This window comes from Furipterus horrens, unplaced genomic scaffold (genome assembly GCF_987537825.1).
Source record: "Furipterus horrens unplaced genomic scaffold, mFurHor1.1.pri manual_scaffold_7, whole genome shotgun sequence".
In the NCBI taxonomy this organism is placed as follows: Eukaryota; Metazoa; Chordata; class Mammalia; order Chiroptera; family Furipteridae; genus Furipterus; species Furipterus horrens.
Genome location: NW_028327177.1, coordinates 132,712,586 through 132,733,322, shown reverse-complemented (window position 1 = coordinate 132,733,322; position 20,737 = coordinate 132,712,586). Strand labels below are relative to the sequence as shown.

The 20,737-nt window shown below is 41.0% G+C and overlaps 1 protein-coding gene across 1 annotated transcript in view; it reads right to left on the bottom strand.

Moving 5' to 3' along the window:
* STAC (SH3 and cysteine rich domain) overlaps nucleotides 1-20,737 on the bottom strand; it is a 117,466-nt gene that overhangs the window by 46,351 nt on the left and 50,378 nt on the right. The window contains exons 3-5 of the mRNA XM_090283044.1: nucleotides 4,194-4,294; nucleotides 2,538-2,619; nucleotides 1,320-1,438 (exon numbers count right to left, since the gene is read on the bottom strand). Of these exons, the coding sequence (XP_090139170.1) occupies nucleotides 1,320-1,438; nucleotides 2,538-2,619; nucleotides 4,194-4,294 (302 nt within the window). The remainder of the gene's footprint in view (nucleotides 1-1,319; nucleotides 1,439-2,537; nucleotides 2,620-4,193; nucleotides 4,295-20,737) is intronic.

Sequence of the window (20,737 nt, the reverse complement as noted above, 5' to 3'; positions counted from 1 at the left end):
CATGTGGGTATGGAACCAGGTCTTTCTGCCTCTCTGCCCCTCCTACCAGTTTCGATGTGGCTTCTTCTTTATATCCTTAGTTATAGGCCTTCTGTTCAGCTATATTTCAGGTGGTTCTGAATGATTGTTCTGTAGTTCAGTTGTAATTTTAATATGGTTGTAGGAGATTCGAGTGCCGCATTTACCTGTACTGCCAATTTGACTAGAATCCTCCATTTTTCCTTCGTTTCTTTTTTGTCCCCTACATTGCTAGTAGTTTTAAGCACTTAATTCATCTTTGCTGAGTAGTAAAAGAAAGAACTAATTAATATAAGTTTTATGTTCAGCAAGAAAAAAGAGTAAGAATCATTTTTGTTTCCTCTTTGAAGTTTGTGGTATATGTGAAGTTTAAAGATGGCTTCTAGGATACCCATGTGGCATTGATCAGAAGACCTACAGACCTACCTACTTACCCACTTGACCTCTATACCTACCAGAGACATCAATCTGTTCTCTTGCTGATTGGCTCACAACCAGTGAGGGAGATGCTTCAACTCAGCCCCTGAGAACACCTTGCAGGGGTCAGCCTGCCCTCCTCCCACAACCCACCCTAATTACTGCATGTTGAGAGGACCCTGTGGGGCAGACCATTTGAAGGCTTATCTGTGTCTCTCCTGGAACTCCCTAATTCAATAGAGGCTGCAACAACAGACTGATAATTGTGTCCAAGTTATCCTAATTGCAAATGTGAACTGGAATTAATTGTCTCTTTGCAGAAGAGATGGTGGCCTTCAGCTGTAGAGTTGTATGGCACTTTGGAGCATTTCTAGAAATACTGGTTGGGACATCCAGAGGCAGGATGATGATAGTGGGTCACAGAGATGCATGGAACACTCATTTTAGGTCAGGTGGAACACAGGAGGGCTGCTTGGGAGGGGTGAGTGTCTCATGGAGAGAAGCCCTACTAAGTCATAGATCAAGTGCCCTGGGGAGGGCAGTTTTAGTGTGAAACCAAGGGTACATCTTGCCTTAGAGAGAAGGGACTGGGGAGCTGTGAGAAACGGCTGTATTGTTGAACTTGGATGCAGCTGGAGGGAGAACTGGGCACAGCTGGGACTCCCTGATTCTGCCATTGTTGGAATAACCTTTCTGTGTTGACTGACATGTTATCTAACATGGGTGGGAGGGTGACAGAGAGCGTTTCTTTTTGGAGGCTGCCTGACTCCCAACAGACCTGCCCTCATGATCCATTTAGGATCATTTAGAATCACACCACAGTGCCTGAGTCCCGCCCTGCCCGAGAGGACCATGGTGGACCGAGAGAGGAGGAGGGAAATTACAGAGGTTCTGTGAGGTGAATCAGAGCCACTGCCAGAGCTGCTGCTCTTCTTTGTCCTCTGAGCCAGGGAGGTGCCGAAGCGGAGGGTCTCGTAGACAGGGTCCACCTTATTGCCACAGGCTGCAATGGAAGAGAAAGCCCATCTGAGAGAATGCTTTCCTCACCTCACTGTCAGGGATCCAGCCAATCACGTAGCATATACCCTGGGCTGCATCATGCACCACCTCTCCCATGCACCTGAGAAGCAGGGTCTGAGTAGCAGACCCACTAACCCCTGGGCAAATGGGGCTTTTGTGGTCCAGCTTTCCTCACATATGGGCCCCCCGTGATGTAGACCCATTTGCCAGGTCCCTCCACTGCGCCCAGCACCCTCTGCTCCCAAACACTTCCTGATGGATTGATTTTCCTCTTTTGTTATCAATCCCCAAGAGTCCAATATCAAGGTTCTTCCCAGAGACCAGCTTTACTTCCTCTAGAGCAAGGCTTGGCTCTCCCAGGTATGAAGTCTTGAGGCACATATTTTGTAGTAGGAGTAGGAAGCAAGTGTTTTTGAAAGAATTTGACATTCCCATGCTTCAAGAATTCTAATGCAAAACTTTAGTTTATAAATTTTTAGTTTAAAACTTGCCCCCGCCAAAAGGCAAACATTGATGTAGAGATTTTGAGAGAGAAAAAAATAGAAGTACACTGAATGATATTGTTAAAGAATAAATTCCAACCAAAAATATCTATACGTGTAAGGCATCTTTTGTCCTCGTTAAAGAATAACTGATATTCACTGACTTCCATCCCAGCATTGGTGTATAATTTATATTTATTTTTTACAACAATCATGAAAAACAGCCATTACTATTCTCGCTTTATAGGGTTCAACAGGTTGGGTAGCTTGTTCAGACTCACATTGGTCACTGAGGAAGCTGGGCTTTGAACCAGTTCTGTGAGATGCCACACCCCATGCTCTTTCTGCTCCACCATACTGCTGATGGGTGAGGTAACATATCAGCAGCCTTTGGGACTTGGGTGTACTTCAAAAGGATGAATATTCTTGCAGAACTTGGTCCACCTTATGTTTCCCTTCCAGCAAAATACACAGGCAATCATTGCCCCATCAGCCACCAAACAAATGCACAAACACACCCAACAGGCTTTGCAGCCCTGGGAGAACAGCAGCCATTAACGCTGAGATTGCTGCTCCAAAGCCATCAATATCCCAACTCACCAATGGGCATAACTTCTTTAATGCATCCAAATTGTTCATGAATGAGCAAGGGGGAGCTGTAGTAACGCCGAAACCCCTTTGGCTGGAGAGAGAATGAGAAAGAGAAGGGCTTAATGCAACTGATGAGATAGAGAAAACCATATATGAACTCTAAAAATTACACCAGTTGGTTTTTCTATGGGCACCTCCTTGTCTCCCTTTAAGATGCTGGCTTATCCTAAGCTGCGCTCCATCCAGAAAGCAAGCCTCAGCCCTGCCCTTCCCTGTCCCGCTTCTCCCCCCCGCCCCCCCAGCCCATGGCAGCCTCCCTTGGGTCTGGGCTCCTCTTTATCTCCTAGGATACAAATGGCCCATCATGCCTTATTTCACCACAGCTTATTATTGCGCTTTGTTAAAATCATAAAAGGTCTTGGAATGGGAAAGCAGACCTCAGAGGTCAGCCTAAAGGCCTTTGCCTGTCTGATGAGCTCCACCCAGAACCATGTGCTTTGTGTTCTAGATTCCATTCTGTTTTCCTGACCCCTCATTCATGGTCTTCGCCTTGGCATGTGGGAATCACCACTGGAGGAGGAGGAGGGGAAGAGGTGAGGGAGCATTTCAGAGAAGAGTACATTCTCAATCAGAGTAAGCTGATGAACTCTCTAAGAACCTTGGCTTACTATATCCCAAGATTGAAAGAAACTTAGTGGCCCAGCCTCTGTTGGAATTCCATAGTCCTTGCCAATGGTCCTGGCAGTAGTCTCCTCCTTTGTTTACACATTGTCAGAGATGGAGGATGGGGAGGGGGGAGCTCTCACTAACCCTGGAGGCAGGTCTTTGGTGACTTTATCTCTGATTGTTAAGACTTGGTGCCTACTGATCCTAGGTCTTTCTTCCTGGAGCCACAGAGGACAATGCGATCCTTCTTTTGTGTGACAGGTCTTATTATTATTATTATTATTTTTTGAAGACAGCTGTCATGCTGTAAGTACCTCTAGGGTAGAAATTCTTGGTTACTTCTACAATTCTTTGGCCATCCTAGTTTTGAAATATCCTCTGGGTTGCTTTTTAACTATGTGTGGCACCAGTAATGAATGAAGGCCACACTCCTGAGACAATATGATTAATCCAGAAAGGGCCAGGGTTACCCAACATCCCTTGGTTTGGCCACCATGATTCTATTGCAGTGCTGCAGATGTATATTACTCTTTCTGCTTGTGGGAGGGTGGCTAATCTCTGTCCCATTCATGATATCCACTGAGCTGTCAGGCAATGAAGTACTAGAATGACCAACCACCCTAGTGTGCCTGGGGCTGAGGCAATGTTCCTGAGGTGCTTAAGTTTCACTTTTATAACCTAGACAGTCATAGTGTGTGGGACTTCCAATGCTAAAGCTGAGAAAGTCCCAATCTGGGACAAGTTGGTCACCCTATTAAGGACACCGAGTCCTTTTTCCATGTGGAGCATTCATCCCTTAGGGTGACAAAGCTCCTCTTCTGCTCTATCACTTTGCCAACTAGGAAGCCAAGTCAGTAGGCCAGGGATTCTGGGGTTGCCTTCCTGGTGTCTAGTTCTCAAGGGTGCTGCAGGGAAGGTGTTTGAATAGAGTGATCTCATAGGGACAGACAAGTGCCTGTGCAAGGCATTCTGGGGCTCCCTCCTGGCACGAGCCCTTACCAGCTTGCCCATGCACCGCTGGGGTGCCAGGCCATCCAAGCACTTGTGGTGGACACTCATCTTACAGGCTTTGCAGCGCAGTCCATGCTTAGCGTTTATTCCTGTCAGACAAACAGTGAGCTTTGGTTAGAATACAACCTACCCTTTGCTGGTGACTAGTATGAATTCACTGGAAAAGGGATCACTTCCATAACCCAGGGAGTTCTTCGCTTTTGTGACTTGTGCACGAACCTTTCAAAAGGGGCAAAATATTATGATAGAGTCTTTTACCTTCTCCCACATTTTCTACCTAAGGTGTCAGGCTTGTTGTTCCCCCACTCCTTTTCTAGTCATTACTCCAGAAAATCTTATCTGCCTCCACTTTCAGTGTTCTCCCAATTTGAGCTAGCAGATTCCACTTTCTTGGCTCTTCATATAGATCATCTGTTTCTGCTCTTCTGCATGCACTGCTGAGTAGCGTGAGTCCAGAAATCTCGTACATTTTTATCTGAATTCCTATCACTGACTCTGAGTTGTTGGGTAACTCTCAGAAAGATGACCAAAATGACCAAAGAGGGGGAACAGGTAGCCCGCTGTGTATCACAGCTGACTGTAGTTACAAAATGAGGATATCCCAAGATATGTACCATCTTCTCCATCATTGCTTCCTCCTCACCCAAGCCACCATTATCCCTTATCTGAATGAATTCTTCATTGACCTGGCTTTATCTGTTTTTGCCTTCCTCCAATCTGTGTAGAGTGACCAGAGTAATCTTTTAAAAATATACTTGAATCAACTCCTTCTCTTGTTTAACCATCTTTCTGTGGGTTCTCCCTGCCTTTCTGATGTTATATAGAATGCTCACCATGGTGGCGAGGCTTTGTATGATTTGGTGGGAACCCACTTCTAATTTCATTGCAGGCTAATCCCTCTTGTTCACTATGCTCTAACCACAAGATCTTCTTCAGGTTCCTTGAATGCAGAAGCTCTTTAATACTCAGGATCTTTGCACATGCTGCTGTATATGCCCAGGATGCTGTTTCTATTATTCTTGACTTATCTTACTACTCCTCATCTTTTGAATGAATCACTTGTCATTTCTTCAATGAAGCATTCTTGGAATCTTTCTCCTTCTACTGTTTAAATGATCTTTTTCTTATTATTCTTTCTCACAATACTCTGTCACAGTGTTTTTTAAAATCACAATTATTTTTTTTGAGAGTTTTTTTTTGTCTGTCTTTTCCTCTGGACTATGAATGCAATGAGGCTAATTTCATTTGTCATTGTATAACCAGCTCTGAATACAATGACCCATGTATTAAATAAATTAATACACAAATTCTTTTGTAATCACACATGTCTTAAAACAGTGGTGCCTGATTTAGATCATAAATTGAATTTGATTTATTGATGGTTTAGAAATGACATCCAAGAGCTGAAAGAGGACTTGAAGCTCATTGATCTGTAGGATTTTATTCTATAGATAGGCAGGCTGAGCGTCTAAGCAGTAGAATGATTTGCCCCAGGTCAGAGAAGGTCCTGCCTAGTTTCACTCTTTTACTGCTTGACCCAAACATTCCCTCCCTTTATTTGGGTTGCTTTACCTACATAAAAATGTACTGGCGGATAATAAGATGATAAAACAATGGATATAAAAAGTTGACATTCGGCTGACAGAAAAAAACAAAGAAAAGAAAAAGGAAAGGAAAACTTTTGACTGGGCAAGGACCTAGAAACCTTCAGGGGGTAACACGTGAAAAATTCTTTCAGGAAGGATTCATTTAACACAAAGCGTGTCTGCTGTCATAACCATGGAAAGCCAGAGTGATATATAAACACACCATAAATTACTCGGCATGTGTGCATGTTCATAAAAACTAGCTGGAAAGTCTTTTTTCATTTTTGAGAACAACTTAGCTGGAAGACTGTAATGCCTTCAAAAGACAGGACTTTGAAAGGAACCACTTACTTTTTTTTTGTTTTTTGTTTTTTAGATTTGAGAATGCTATCTGTGTCCTTTGTGAAAATGTAAATAAAAGCTTCAAAGAACAAAGTTATTTTGTTGTGTGCTGGACTCTGAAAGAGCACCTTTATATATTAAAGGATGTTTTCCTTCAGACCTTAACACCGTAATTTTAGTTTTCTTTGTCTGTTCTAATACAATCTACTGTTTTGTATGAGTCAGACCATCAGCAATTACTTGGTTTTAGGTGTTTCTATTTCTACTCTGGAATAACAAGAATGATGGAAGAGGAAAACCTGTATGCTGTGGTGCAGAGAATAGTTCAAAGGAATAACTCATATCAAACAGTGGTATTAGTTTACTGCAGCAAAATATGGGAAAGCTGTGTTTTGACATATGCTATTAATATAGTGACCTCCATCACAAAGACATCACTGAACGTGACCCTGATGCCTCAAATAGAGAGAGAAAAACATGAGTTTAAATTCAAATCTGTCTCATGCTGGCTCTTTAAACTGAAGAAAACTACTAATATTCCTAGAGCCTCAGCTGTCTCTTCATCAATTGTGAATAATACTAACTACTCTCAGGGTTTCTAATAGTTATAGTGACAAACATATGCAAAGGGTATTGTATAGGTTAAAATACTTGGAAACATGAAGATGTCACTGGACTTCAAGTAACCATGATAGACTGGCCACTTGATTTTCAACACTTATTCATACAGAAACCGCACTGACATTACAGTCCAAGAATTTAAAAGTTGTACAAATCCCGAATAACAAAGTGACTGGGAAGAGCAGCAAGAGTAGAAGAGAGTTCAACATGTATTTGGAAAATAGAGAGCAACTGGAGGAATGGTAATAAATTGAGCAGAAAAGAGGAAGACTGAATTTCCCAATAGCAACTTGGAAACTAGAAGACCATGGAACTTCAAAATTTGTGGAATTTCAATATTCTGACAGAGAATAATTTTTGACCTAGAATTTTATATCCAGCCAAATTACCAACAAGTATGAAGACAGAATAAACACCTATTCAGATCTTCAGGGATTCAAAATTTTAACTTTCCAAATACCCTTTCTTAGAAAACTAATGAAGGATGTGCCTTAGAAAGACAAGGGAGTAAATCAAGGAAGTGGAAGTTGTCAGATCTTGTGCATAACAGAAGAACTGATAAAGAGAAGTAAATAATTTGCCCGTACGAATACCCTGCAATAGCCCTAGACAGGTGCTGCAATATGAAAATGAAACTTTAATGCTTATTGATGCTTTTGAGGTTTGGATATCATAATAGATACAGCATTTGACAGATATATGGAGCATTTGAAAAAAAAACAAACAATTATAAGTACATGAAAGTCAAGGAAATGAAAAGTGTAATTTCTAATTTGAGGAAACAGAAAACCTGTGTAAGGAAAAAAATACAATCAAGATAAAATGCTCGAGTCAGAAGTGTGCAATAGTCACAATTGTATATAAATTGGTTATCTAGTTAACACAAAATTGTGGTAAAATACTTGGGAAGATAAGAGCAAGGGAGCAAAAACGGTGGCGTAACTCTTTAGGGAAGGCGAGAGCAAGAATAAGGAAATAAGCAAGAGTGTTGGAGGGGTGAGAGCTGAATTCATATCTTCTATTGCAGAAAGCCAATAAATGAATAATCAACAAAGAGTAGTGGAAGCACAGCATTTAGAAATATTAAAATAAATGCCAGAAAACAACGAAGAGGTTGAAAGTGGTGGCTTTTTTGGAAGTTGGTCTGGGTCACAGAATAAGACAGTTTTCATTGCAGAATTTTCGGTACCACCAGCACCATATTTAAACTAGTCTCCTGTACTGCTGTGACAAAAAGTGAATGACATCGCTGGAAACTGGGTCAAGTCAACCCCTTTGAATAATGTAGTCCTTGGTACACGAAGGTGTAGGATTATAGGCTCCCCTGCTCTAGAGCCCAGTGCTTGCCCTTGCAAACATGCAGAAGAGAAGTACAGGAAACAGAGAGTTCTTCCCATGGCGAGCTTCATTGACAAGCCCTCTAAGCTGGTGATTACTCACACCCTCAATAATGCGTGAGGAGTCCAGGCCACGAATGCATGAGCCGATAAAAGTGTACACTGCTGTTTCTAGTTTTGATATGCACTAGTTCAGGGAATTATTTTTTTGTTTTGAAAATTACATCGATGGCATTAATGCCTTTAATAAAAATGAGGTTCTCATCTCGGTCGATTCTTTTAAAAGGAAGAGTGGAGCCAGAGAACTACCGATGGAATAATATAAAAGTACAAAAGCAGGGCAGCTGTTTTACAACCTTTTAAGACTTCTATGCATAAGTCGTATTGCATTTGTGTGTTCATGCCTAGATATGTGTGTTTGTACTTGCGTATATGCTGCAGAAAGACATCGTGGCAGGGTGGAAGAAGTTAGGCGTCAGGCATCAAAAGGTTTAGATATTATTAGTCCTTGGCTCTGAGACGTTGGACAAGGTACTCAGTCCCCGAGCCTCAGTTGTCCCATCTGGAAAAGGGTGTCACTAAGCACAACATGGGAAAATCAAGGGCCCTCTTTTTGGTAAGCATAGCTCACCATGCAAAAGTCAGCTGTGACATGGCTAGGAGGCATGTCATCTGCATTTCTGAATCGTGACTTTCCCCGAGGGCATGATTTCCAGATCCCTTAAGGCTTGATTGGACATTTGAAACTCAGGATTGGAGCAGGCATGACCTAGACAGAGCTCCGTCCTACTCTCCTGGGTGTGCCACATCCCAATCCCTCCTTATAACTCAATTTACAGACAAGTAAGTCGATCCTCGTTTTGTAAAAGATTACTTCAAATACCTTTGGAGCTCAAATATGGCATAAAATAGTAAAGAAATATTTCACTTATACAATAGAAAAATTCACGCCATAGTTTTCACACATAAGATTGATATTTATTTATCAAATATATTAATTTTTTATTTAAATAATATTTAAACATTTATATATGATAATATATAATACTTTTATTCCTGTGTTAATGTGACAAGTTGACTGTTTAAGGGCCTCTAACAACCTGAGGCAGACCAAAGTGATAAGTTTTCAGAGCCATGGCTAAGCAAAGAGAATTAGAACTATTGAGAGCTGGCACTATGTTAAAGCCTGAGAAAAGTGTCAGTGTCAAAGCATGGACCCCTCAGCTTTCTATGACTGTGTATGTCTATAGAGCAAAGTCTGGCCTTCTTCTGCAGAGAGCCTCCACGGAGCTGTATCAGAAAGCTACATGGGATAGGTTTGAGAGTGAGAGGAGAATTTTTTTTTTTAAGCAAGACAAAAATGAGTGGGTACAATCTCTCATTTGTGCTGCAGCTGAAACATCAAACTTCAGGTTTCAGATCAGACTAGGATTAGGGAAGCTTGGGCAAGGGTTGCGGAGAAGCTGTCAGGGCTGAGAATGTCACTTCAACTGACATTGGTGGGTCCCTCCCACCCTTGCCTTCATTTACCATTTTGATTTGAAGGAAATGGGGGAGAAAAGGGAGGTTGAGGGCGAGAGAGGACCACGGAGGTTACTTCTCTGCAGTTTACACCCCCAGAGCGATAGGGGATGGAATTACTCTCCTGTCCTTCTCTCTGGTCCTCAACTCTCTCACACTGAGCACTCCACCAGTGTTACAGTCCCCACAACATTAGAAATACTTTCTCATTGTCTAGTGTAGTCTTTTCAAAATGTAGATTGCTGGCTAATCAAGTGAAGACATGGTTACAGATACTTCCCTATTCCTTCTTTCAGAAACATCTACAATCCAAGAAGGTAGCGATTTTGGCAGCTGAATGAAGGATCTCTCCAGAAGAAAACCTTTCAACAATGCCAAGCTTGGACCTAAATTTAGGAGGTTTTGTTTGTTTGTTTTCCTTCAAAGGAGTTAGATTAGGAGCCAGAAAAGTTTCTCTGTAAAGGAGAAGAAAATAAATATTTTACGTTTTGAAGACCACATGGTTTCTATTGCATCTATTTAACTCTGCTGTTGAAGCATGAAAACAGACAGAAATACAGGAATCCAAAGAGGATTTTCACTTGCATGAAAAAGTCCGTTACTGTACTAATGTAGGTCTTTCTGGCACAAAGCAAACTTCTGGCAAGCATGAGATACTCTTTGCTTTATGCCAGTGGTTCTCAACCTTCCTAATGCCACGATCCTTTAATACAGTTCCTCATGCTGCGATGACCCGCAGCCATAAAATTATTTTTGTTGCTATTCATAACTGTAATTTTGCTACTGTTATGAATCATAATGTAAATATCTGATAGGCAGGATGTATTTTAATTGTTACAAATTGAACATAATTAAAGCATAGTGATTAATCACAAAAACAATATGTAATTATATATGTTTTCCGATGGTCTAAGGTGACCCCTGTGAAAGGGTCATTCGACCCCCAAAGGGGTTGCGACCCATAGGTTGAGAACTGCCGCTTTATGCCATTTCAGCTTAACAAAAGGTTTCATAGGATTGAACCTACTCAGCCTACAACTTCCCCATCTCAATTGATGGTAAATGATTCTTCCAGTAACTGGGGCCAGAAACCTTGGAGGCATCCCTGTTTCCTATTTTTCCCAGGCAGCCCACATGCAGAAAATCCTGCTGGGCACTTCCTTCAAAACATTTCGTGAATCTGGACCATTCTCAATTCTTCCTTTTGTACCTTGATCTATTACTTGAGTTTCTGTAGGAATAGCCTTCTGTCTTCTCTGCTTCAACCCTTACCCCTATTCCAGCAAAGTATGTTCTTCACATCGCAGCCAGAGTGACCCTTTGCAAATACAATTGGACTGAAGTGCTGTAGTTACTTTGCAGAGTAAAGCCCATGTTCTTACAATGGCCAACAGAGTTGCACAAGATCTCAGCCCCCCTTTCCCCTTCGCTCTTCAGTAATTCTGCTGCACCCCATGCTGGCTACCGGACTGGCGCTTAACCACAGCATGCTTCTGCTTTGCTCTCATTGTTTCCTTCACTTGGATGCTCTTCCCTCAGAGTCGTCTCACCTTCAATCTTGCTCAGATCTGATCTACCCTGACCATCTCATGTGAAAGCGCAACCTGCCTGTTGCCTCGGGACTTCGGACGTTTCTCACCTTGCTTAACATTGTTCTTCCCACATCACCTATCAGCTTAGAAAACTCCATCCATCCATCGATTGTCTCCCCACATACAATGTCAGCTCTACAAAAGCAAAGATATTTGCCTGGTTTGTTCACTGATGCAACCTAAGGGCTTAGAGCAAAACCTGGCACAAGCACAAACATTTATTGAATGAATTCCTGCTTAGGTTGGAAGGAAGACAAAGATGCCTGATGTTACTAATACTCAGCATGCTATTATTAAATGAGAAAAAAATATGCATTGAAGTGGTGCCAATTTTCTCCAAATAGTTCTGCAAATATACCAGAATTCTAGCTGAAATCTCAATGGGATTTGGGTGGAGAACTTCACAAAGTGATTCTAAAATTAATGTTGAAGGATAAATACTGGAAAACAGCAAAATATTTTTGAAAAAGAGTTATTGTAAACCACAGTAATAATTAAACCAGAGAGCTATTGGTGCTGAACAAAAAAATATACTTAAGCATCTTTAAGAATTTAATGTTTGATAAAAGTGACTTTCAAACCAACAGTGAAAAGAGGAATTATTTAACAGATATTGGTGAGTCACCTGGTAAGTTATTTTGGGGAAACACTAGATTCTTAATTCACAGCATATTCTGAACAAAAGTTTAGATGGGTTAAGAAATTAACACAGAAGTTGAAACCATTATATTAATTGAAGAAAATATAAATACCAGCTTAATTATTCTTGATTAGAGAAGACCTTTCTAAGTAAGATTTTTATGAGAGAAACAATATACCAAAAACTTGGTACATTTGATTACACAAAAATATACCCACTGGTACAACACTGAAGGGCAGATAAACTGGGGAAAATGTTTGCCTTATAAAATTAAGGGTATTATACTGTATTATAAAAGCTTTATGAGCATTTCTTACACGTTAAAAGGAAACAATGAGTAAACCAAAAATATATGGTCTAAGACATAAACTGATGGCTTATAAAAGGAATGGAATTGAAAGTTAAGCATTTAATGAATGGCAGATTTAATTAGTAATCAAATTACTAGAAATAAAAATAGTAAGATATGCATTTTTTTCTATCAGATATGCAAAGATAACTATAAGTAGCCAATCGTCTTATTTTACAGATAAAGAAGCTGAGGTTCAAAGAAGCAAAGTGCTTTGACAAACATTACACTGCTCCTTCATGGCAGAGCTGATATTAGAATACTATGTTCTGCCTTTTGGGTTAAGGTCTTCTCATTGCCCCATGCTGGGAAGTTAAGCAGACACAACTCAAACCAGGGTTTACGATGACCTGCTTCTCACCATCCTAAAAGGAGTCCTAGGTTACTCATCACTGTCTTCACTGTGGTGTACTTCAAAGAGCTGGAGCTTTGGAATCAGAGCCATAAGCTTAAACCGCTCCCAGACTTTAGATACCACTCAGTAGTTAGAAAGTTTTCTGCTAAAGGGGAGCAAGGGGGAACATATTTTATATCACACTTGAACTCTAGTCATGAGACCTTGATTAAAAATAACCCATCCCATCTCTTCTCTGAGTTCAATTGAACAAGATGGTTTCCAAGTCTTCCGAGAAAGTCAGTGACACAGTAATTCACCAGTGACTTGAAATGCTATCAAGCAGGCAGAAAGAACCATTAAAAATTGTGAAGACCCCAGGCCCATCTTTCTCTGCCTACATTCCCCTCTCTTTGCTACGCTACAACTTTTCCTACCCCCTTCTTAGCTTAAAAAAATTAATGGCATTCATTGTTTATAAATGCCTCTGTTGATCTTTCCTATTTCGGTTCCTGACTGCTAGTGGAAAAACTCTCCCAACTTCCCCCGCCCCTCACCCGCACTGAACTTTAAAAATAGCAACAGGAGTTGGGTTGGCTCAGAGCTATGAGTTTGGAGTCCATAACCTTTACCCCCTGGGTCATCAGTTCACACTGTAATATCATGGCCACCAAGCTTTCCTTCTGTTGTGTGTGTTTGGCTTAAAATTTTGAGAGGAAACATCCTCCAAGATTATCACTTTCTCATGACCATCTGGGAAATATCTGGACCCCTGAACCCAGCATTAATAATTTGTGTTGTTCTGCCTTCTCTTCTCCAAGGTCTGTAGTGTTCACAGTCTCACCCACCTGCACCATTCTGGCCCTTTCCCGGCTCCCTCTTGCATTTCTGCATTTTGAGTTCGTTTGAAATGATGATCCACTTATAGATGCTCACCAGTGCTATGGATGATGGATGTCAAGAGTAGTGAACAAAGCTTCACTTTCTACAAATCAGATAAAGCCCTTCCTTACTTCTTCACCTTTGTCAGCTACTAGATGTTTTAGAATAAGCGTCAAGCAATTCTTTAGGCAATGAGGTAGTGCAACCATTCCTGAGAAAAGCAGTAATTCAGTGTCTGCTTTCAGAAGAGATTTGGCAGCATGTGTAAAGTGGATGAGGAGGTAGAGATGGATAGAAAGAACATTATTTTAAAAGTTTTTGAAACAGCTCACGTGAGATGTGTTGCAGCCCAGACAGGGGCAGGAGCAGGAGCAGTGAAGAAGAGAGGAGGGGTCTTACCGCAGAGAACTCACGGAAGTCAAGTTGACAGTTTGCTTGTGGATGCGCTTTCTGGACAGGGGGGAAGGGAGGAATCCAAACTGACCTGGAGGCTCTGGCCAGGTAGCTGAGGGCACATAGGTGCCAACCGGCCCCGAAAGAGATGACATCAAGGAAGGGGCAGGTTGAATGGGGGAAGAAGATGCTTCGTTCCACTGTGGACACATTTAAGTATTTTGGCATTGACAAGGCATCTGGACAAGAAGGTTCTGGCAGCTGAGGTGAGAAACTAGACCTTGGAAAGCAGAGGAGGCCAGAAGCAGCACGGGAACACAGGGCAAGAGCCCTGGTGCTACTACCCGAACACCACTGATTTTGGCTACTATCTCATGCAGTCTTTCTACCACCTCTATCAGATAGGTATTTTTTAGTTCTCCTTTTAGAATCAGGGAGCAGATGCTCGAAAAATGTTCCTTGAAATCTCCTTTTTAAACAGAAATATCAGGCTGATCTCATACAAAGTGATATAGTCCTTTTGAGTCAAACTGAGTCAGGCTGGTTCATTGTTCCTCTTCAGTTTTAATGATGTGTGATTTTTGTTACTTCTCTTTATGGCATTATGAACAAGGTGACAATGGTGCTTGGATCTTAGCTCATAAGGGCTCAGGCACAGGCTGAAGTGGGTGTGAATTCTTTAAACCATGATCCTGCTATGTCAATGGAAACACAAATTTCCTGTGTAATGGAAGGCAGGAGTGTGAGAATGTGTGTATGGTGCATACATGTACATATGTGTATAAGTGTGTGCACTCATGAACTTGTTTCTTGTCTTGCTGTTGTGGTGGAGAGTGCAAGGTAGTGATAGGTTTTATGTTTTTTTTCCAGGTAAGCGTAGCATGTGAAAAAATAACCTATGCTTTGTTTTCCTGGTTGTCCATCCAGGCAGTACTGTTGAGCTACAAATAAAATGGTTCAGTAGGAAACAACCATGTATTTCTCTTGCCCTCATCCTCTTTCTTTAACGTCTGGGTCACAATGTACAGGTGTCTCCCACAGACACACACACACACACACACCTGCCTGATGCTTTGAGCCTCAGACACACACAGAGGGATGTCCCATTTTTACTACAGGCCCAGTTCTGTCATTTTATAATGTGGTATCCAGTGTGGCTGCACAACCAAGATGACCGTTCTCAAGTAGGTCAGTGGAGCATTCCTTGTTAGGGCAGCTGGATGGCAGCGCCGGATGAACATTTTCCAATGGGTCTTTGTCTTCCTGTGTTTATAACAGGAGGTGGCCTATTCCCCTAGATCTCTAGCTTCCAAACACGGAACTGCTCACGGGACCAAGGGCAGGAAGCCTGTCTACGTTTGTCTGTCATGGTTTGGTCTGACTCTCAAGCAGGAAGGTGTGAACCAGCAATAGCACAGTCACAAAAAGGCTTTGCGCTTCAAGTGTAGAAAACTCTCAAAGTGTATCCAGCATTCATAGTAGTGTCTACTTCTGTCCACCCAATCTCCTCCTTGAATGATTTCTCCTCCTTTCCTTCTGCCCTGGCACTGCTTTTATTTCTTGGTGGACAGGACAAGGGGAAAATATATGAAACACAGTAGGTCAGAAGGACATGGAAACATATTCAGTATATATTTGCTATGATATTACTAAATAGCATCTAGCTGGTGACTGATAGGGAATGACTAAAATATTAACAAAACATCACCTTAAATTCTCATTATCTCCACCCTGGTTGTTTATATATGCAGTGAAAATACTTTCTGGTATTGCCATTTCTTTCTGCTAAGGGATGGTCTTAAAAGGCTCCTAAAATACAAAGCTCTTCCTTGGGGCACCAAAAGAAAACCATTGTTTTTCTGAAAGATCACCCCCATGCTGTGATTCAGGAAATCACCAAAGCACTTGCAAACATCATCACCTCTCATTTAAGAGGGACCATCTCTTTCCTTTGGCTCACTATTTAAAAGTGATTTTTTCCAAAGCTTGTCCACTTAAGTCTTTATTCAATTACTTGTAAGATAAACAGTTCACAGGAATGAAGTGCCGTATTTTCTTTCTCACATTGATAAGATAACAGCAGTGTCTGGCAACTTGGGACATTTTTATTTTCTGGGAAGTTGTACGCATATCAAGATTCTCTTTTCACCACTTGGTCCATTTCTTAGTCTCAAGAGTCATGAGATGTTAATGATGGGGTGGAAGAGAGGGGCAGTGTCCTCGTCTTTCTGATATTAGCTATATGTGTATATTGAGAAAAATAGAATTAGGAACACATGTAGAAGTATGACCAACATCATTGAGACTAACTGGACTCTAACAGTTCCTTTGGCTTCCTGACTTCCCTCAACTGGTCCCCAAATGGGCTTCAGATATTCTCCCATCAGTGCAGTGACCTGGCTTCAGGACATCGTAGTCTGATCACCTACCTGGTGTGGGAAGGGGATGGGAAGGCCAGTAAGAGCATCACGAGGCTTGTTAGACCCGCTTTGTCCTCCCGACACTGCAGAGTCTGGCATGGGGGAAGCCCAACGGTCTCCACTAAAGTGACCGCAGCTCCCTCTCACTTCTCTCAGTTTCTAGATAACTTCAGCTCCCTTTTCCTTTGTGACCTCTCGGCTCCTCGCTTGAATTTATGAAGATGTTAGATGTCAGCACAGGGCCTGGCCCATAGCTGGTGCTCTGTGTTTGATGGATAATTGGTTATTGAGATGATCTAGAGTTCTACCTTCTTAATTCTGAATATTTTTCTTTGTGTTTAATAAAAAAAATCATAATCATAATTCTGACAATAGTTCTCATTGGCTGAGCACTCATTGAGCTATTCAGTCACTTACTTAACAAATTCTCATTACTGAATGACTATTACGGGAGGTGCCAGGCTTGGGGCTGAGGCTACGACAGTGAACACAGCATGACACACCACAGCCTCCACCCTCTGGAGCTGATGCTGTCACACTTGCCATTTGCCTAGTCTGTGTGACTGCGTGACATAACTCATTTCCTTTACACCTGTCAGCAATGCCATAAGAGAAGACATATCTTATTTTAATACATTAAACAAAAGACAATTATATACAGCACCTGCTTTTGTTGACAAAAAAAAAATACCAAGAGAACTGGATATGATGATAAAGGAGTCAAAGGAAAAAATTAAATTAAAAAAAAAAAAGGACCTGAAATAATTATGGGGAATGTAAGAAAGCAAAAAATAAAATTTCACCATCAAAATCCTTATTAGAGATAGGAAGGGTGGAAATGACACTTAGATGATTTAAACACTGTCATAAAGCTGCAATTCTCAGATCTCTGGATTTCACGGACTAATTTAGAAGAGGAAAGTGTGCTACTAGCTTCAGTAAAAGCAGGGTGGTCAGGGACACAAAGTCACAGAATATGGCCACAGGACATCGAGTAGACACTTCAAGAAGTCCCAAGTTGGACTCGTCACCAATCAGCCCCAAGCTGCAAGAGATTCATGAGCCAAGCAAGTGGGGGTTGTGGCAATTTAATCACTTCTGCCTTTGGTGCTCATGTCCTCTTCTTAAAAAATATTCATGAGAATCTACATTGAACAACTGAGAAACAAAACAAAAATAAGAGTTTAAGATTGGAGATGGTATGTAATAATAGAACAGGTAGTAAATGTTGAAATCAGTTAAAACTAGAAATGTTTAAGTAGATGTATAAGTCTTGTTATAAAATGTATGTGTATCTTAGGATTTATTTTCAAAGGTCAGAATTACAAAACATTAGAATAACAATAAGAATCTGTATTGATAAGAGTGCTATACTTAATTTGCAAAAGAAAGAAGTAGAAATACTGTTGGTGGCAGGACGGAAGCTGGGATTAAAAATTTGGTGAACAACCTCGAATAAAAGAGGAATAAAAATACCATTTTTATTTTTACTTTAATAACTTGAGAAATATAGAATAAAGAGTGTATTTTGAAAACCTTAGAGGAGAAAAACATATATCTCTCAAAACATGAAAGGTTATAAAAGGAAAGAACATATAAACCACACATGGCTAACACACACATACATGCAATGGAAGGAAACAGGAAACACAAAAAAGAGATCATATAGTAACAGAAGAAAAGCCACATATTTCACTCATAACAATGAATGCAAATCTATAAACCTCTTCTGTTTAAGAATAAAAATTCAGGTCAGGGGAAAAAGTAATCTAAAATCCAATTAACTATATTTTTAAAAGAAGCAATTAGATAATGTGAGAAAAAGACTTAAAGAGTAGATAAAGGCATATCAGGCAAATAGAAAAAAAATTAAGGTGGAAATATTATTGTAACAGTGGAATTCATGACAAAAGTATTAAACAAAATAGAACGTCATTTTATTTGGATACAGATACAATTCACAATGAAGACAATCCTCTAACGGCCCTTTGTGCGCTGAGTAACTTTGATGAAAATATGCAACACAAAAGTGAAATAAAGAAAAAGATGACAGATGAGAACATAGGACTTCTGTGTCCAGCTTCCTTTTGGGCAGGCTGGAGCCTTGATGGACCTGGGAGTGACTTTTAGATTAAAGATTTTTCCATGTTTTTCTTCTATATTGTTTTAAATTCACTTTGACTTGTGTTGGGTATTTGAAGGCAGACTATTGTTTCCCCACTCACTAATCATTATTTTAAAAATATTCACTGAGTGCCAGGTGTGTCCTGTGCCAGGTGTGCCAGGTGTGTCCTGCTGTGGGAATAGGCACATCAATTAGACCCAGTCAAGGGGCTTCCAAAGTTTAGTCTGTTTGGAAAATGACTTGCAAATTCAGAGAAAATAAATGGTCAGCCAAGACCAGGTGTCTAGAGCATTTTAATTGGTTCTTGGTTGATTTGAAGCCGGCGAAGATGGAGAGATGGAACAGGAAGGAAGACATTCCAGATGCTCCAGAGGGAACAGCGAAACTCTGGGACACAGAAAACGGGCTCAGAAAACACTATTAGGACCTTCCACAAAGAAAAGGATGTCTGAAGGAGAGGGATGAGAAATATGGTATCACGGGAAGTCCTCTCTACCTCCCTTCATCCTGTCTTTGTTTTTGGTTGGCAGGTCAAGGATTTTTACATTTTCAAAGTGATAACCTGCAGGTCCCACTGATATCCCAAAGGATAACAGTAGACCCTAACAGCTGTTGCTTCCATTTCTGTGAGTGACTCTAAGATTACCTCCTTCCTTACAGCCAGCTAACGTCCATTTCTGCTCCATCTTTGCTGAAAGGAATGCAGTTTACTTGTTCATTTAGGTAATTTTCAGTTGAGAGATTTCTTAAAATAAACAGTATTTGGCAGGAGGCATAAAATTTCAGGAAACTAATAAGAGATGCTAGCTTAAAAGTATTTTGTGCCCCTTTAGTTGAACGGGGCTGGGTACGATGTTTTCTGAGAACACGGGGCCTGAATCGAAGTCTCAATAACTTGTTAATGAATTTGCTTTTACAGGTATTGGAAAGGCTCTCTGAGTTGTGCACACTAAAGAGATACATGCCAAAGAGTGTTCAACAGCAGTCAAGAAGAATTAGGGAAAAGTGGATGTTAAGGAGGGAAAATGCTTCAGTTATAATCCATTTGCTCCACTTCCTCTGCTCTCCACTGATAACACTGGGTCGTTCTCAGGATGGAAGGACTTGGCATGGTTCAAGTGTGCTATGAAGAGCCAAAGGCAGGATAGTGTACAGCGCTTCTAAACATACCATATATTTTACTATGAAAGATCTGCTCTCCCCAAGTCTATGGTGTCTATCTCTGAAATTACCTTTAGAAGCTCTTCCTTTTTGTCTTGCACTCTGCCTCACTGTATCAGCCATCACTGCGCACTTGGGCGAGTTTAATCTCTCTTCCAGACAAGATCTCTTCAGCTATTTGAAGACAGTAATCATGCTCCCCAAGCCTTCTCCCGGCCAGACATTGGCAGCTCCTGCAAACATTCCTCATCTGGTCGGGTCACCATCTCCTTGGCCTGACTGGGCTCCAGTTTTTCTTACTCTTGCTTAATATTCACTCCCCTGGAGTCAGCATGATTCTCTCAAGGGGACCAGATGAGCAAAGAAGACAACAAAATTACTTTGGTTGGACAGGGCATCACGTGGCATTTTTGCCCCCTTGTAAAACAATAACAGTGAAGTTACTGCTACTTTTAAGCAGTTACAACACCAGAGGTTAACAATCCCACTAGAAAATCCACTGGGTTCTGGGCACTGCGTTTTAAGATGGACACATACCATGGCTCAAAGGAAAGTATCTACTTGAAATTCAAGGAAATGTGTCGACAGAACATTTGTATTTTCTTATTTAAGCTGTACAGCTCCTAAAACAACTGTCCAGTTAAGTGATTGATGATAGCACCTCCAACTTTTAATTCCATTCTGAGAATTCACAGATTTGATCTTTGCTTTTTAATATTCTCCTTGATTTCTGTTTGGCCTTTTCCGTTAAGAGATAACTTAATTGGTGAGTGAACATTACTTTGTCTTTTTAGTTGTGTGCATGTGTATTTCACACACACACACGCACACACACACACTCAAATGGATTATAACTGACGAGTTCTCCCTCCCGACATCCACGTTCCCCTAATTCTTCTTGACTGCCACTGAACCCTCTTTGGCATGTACCTCTTTAATGCGCACATTCAAGGTTTGGTTGATCTGGCCTTTTTGAGTAATTGGACAAGGTCAGAATAGGTCAGGAAACAAACTAATGATCAAACAAGAGCAGAGCAGAAAGGTCCTGGACTCAATGCGATGTAATATTTCCTCATGTTATATTATTTATTATACTGGTAACAGAATATTATAGTTACAACGATGCCAAGGGTCCATCTGCATTTTAAATTCATTCCTAGTGGAGGATGTTTTTATATTGCATCGTGTGGCATGAGAGCATGTTTACAGTAGTGATGCTTTTGGTGCCT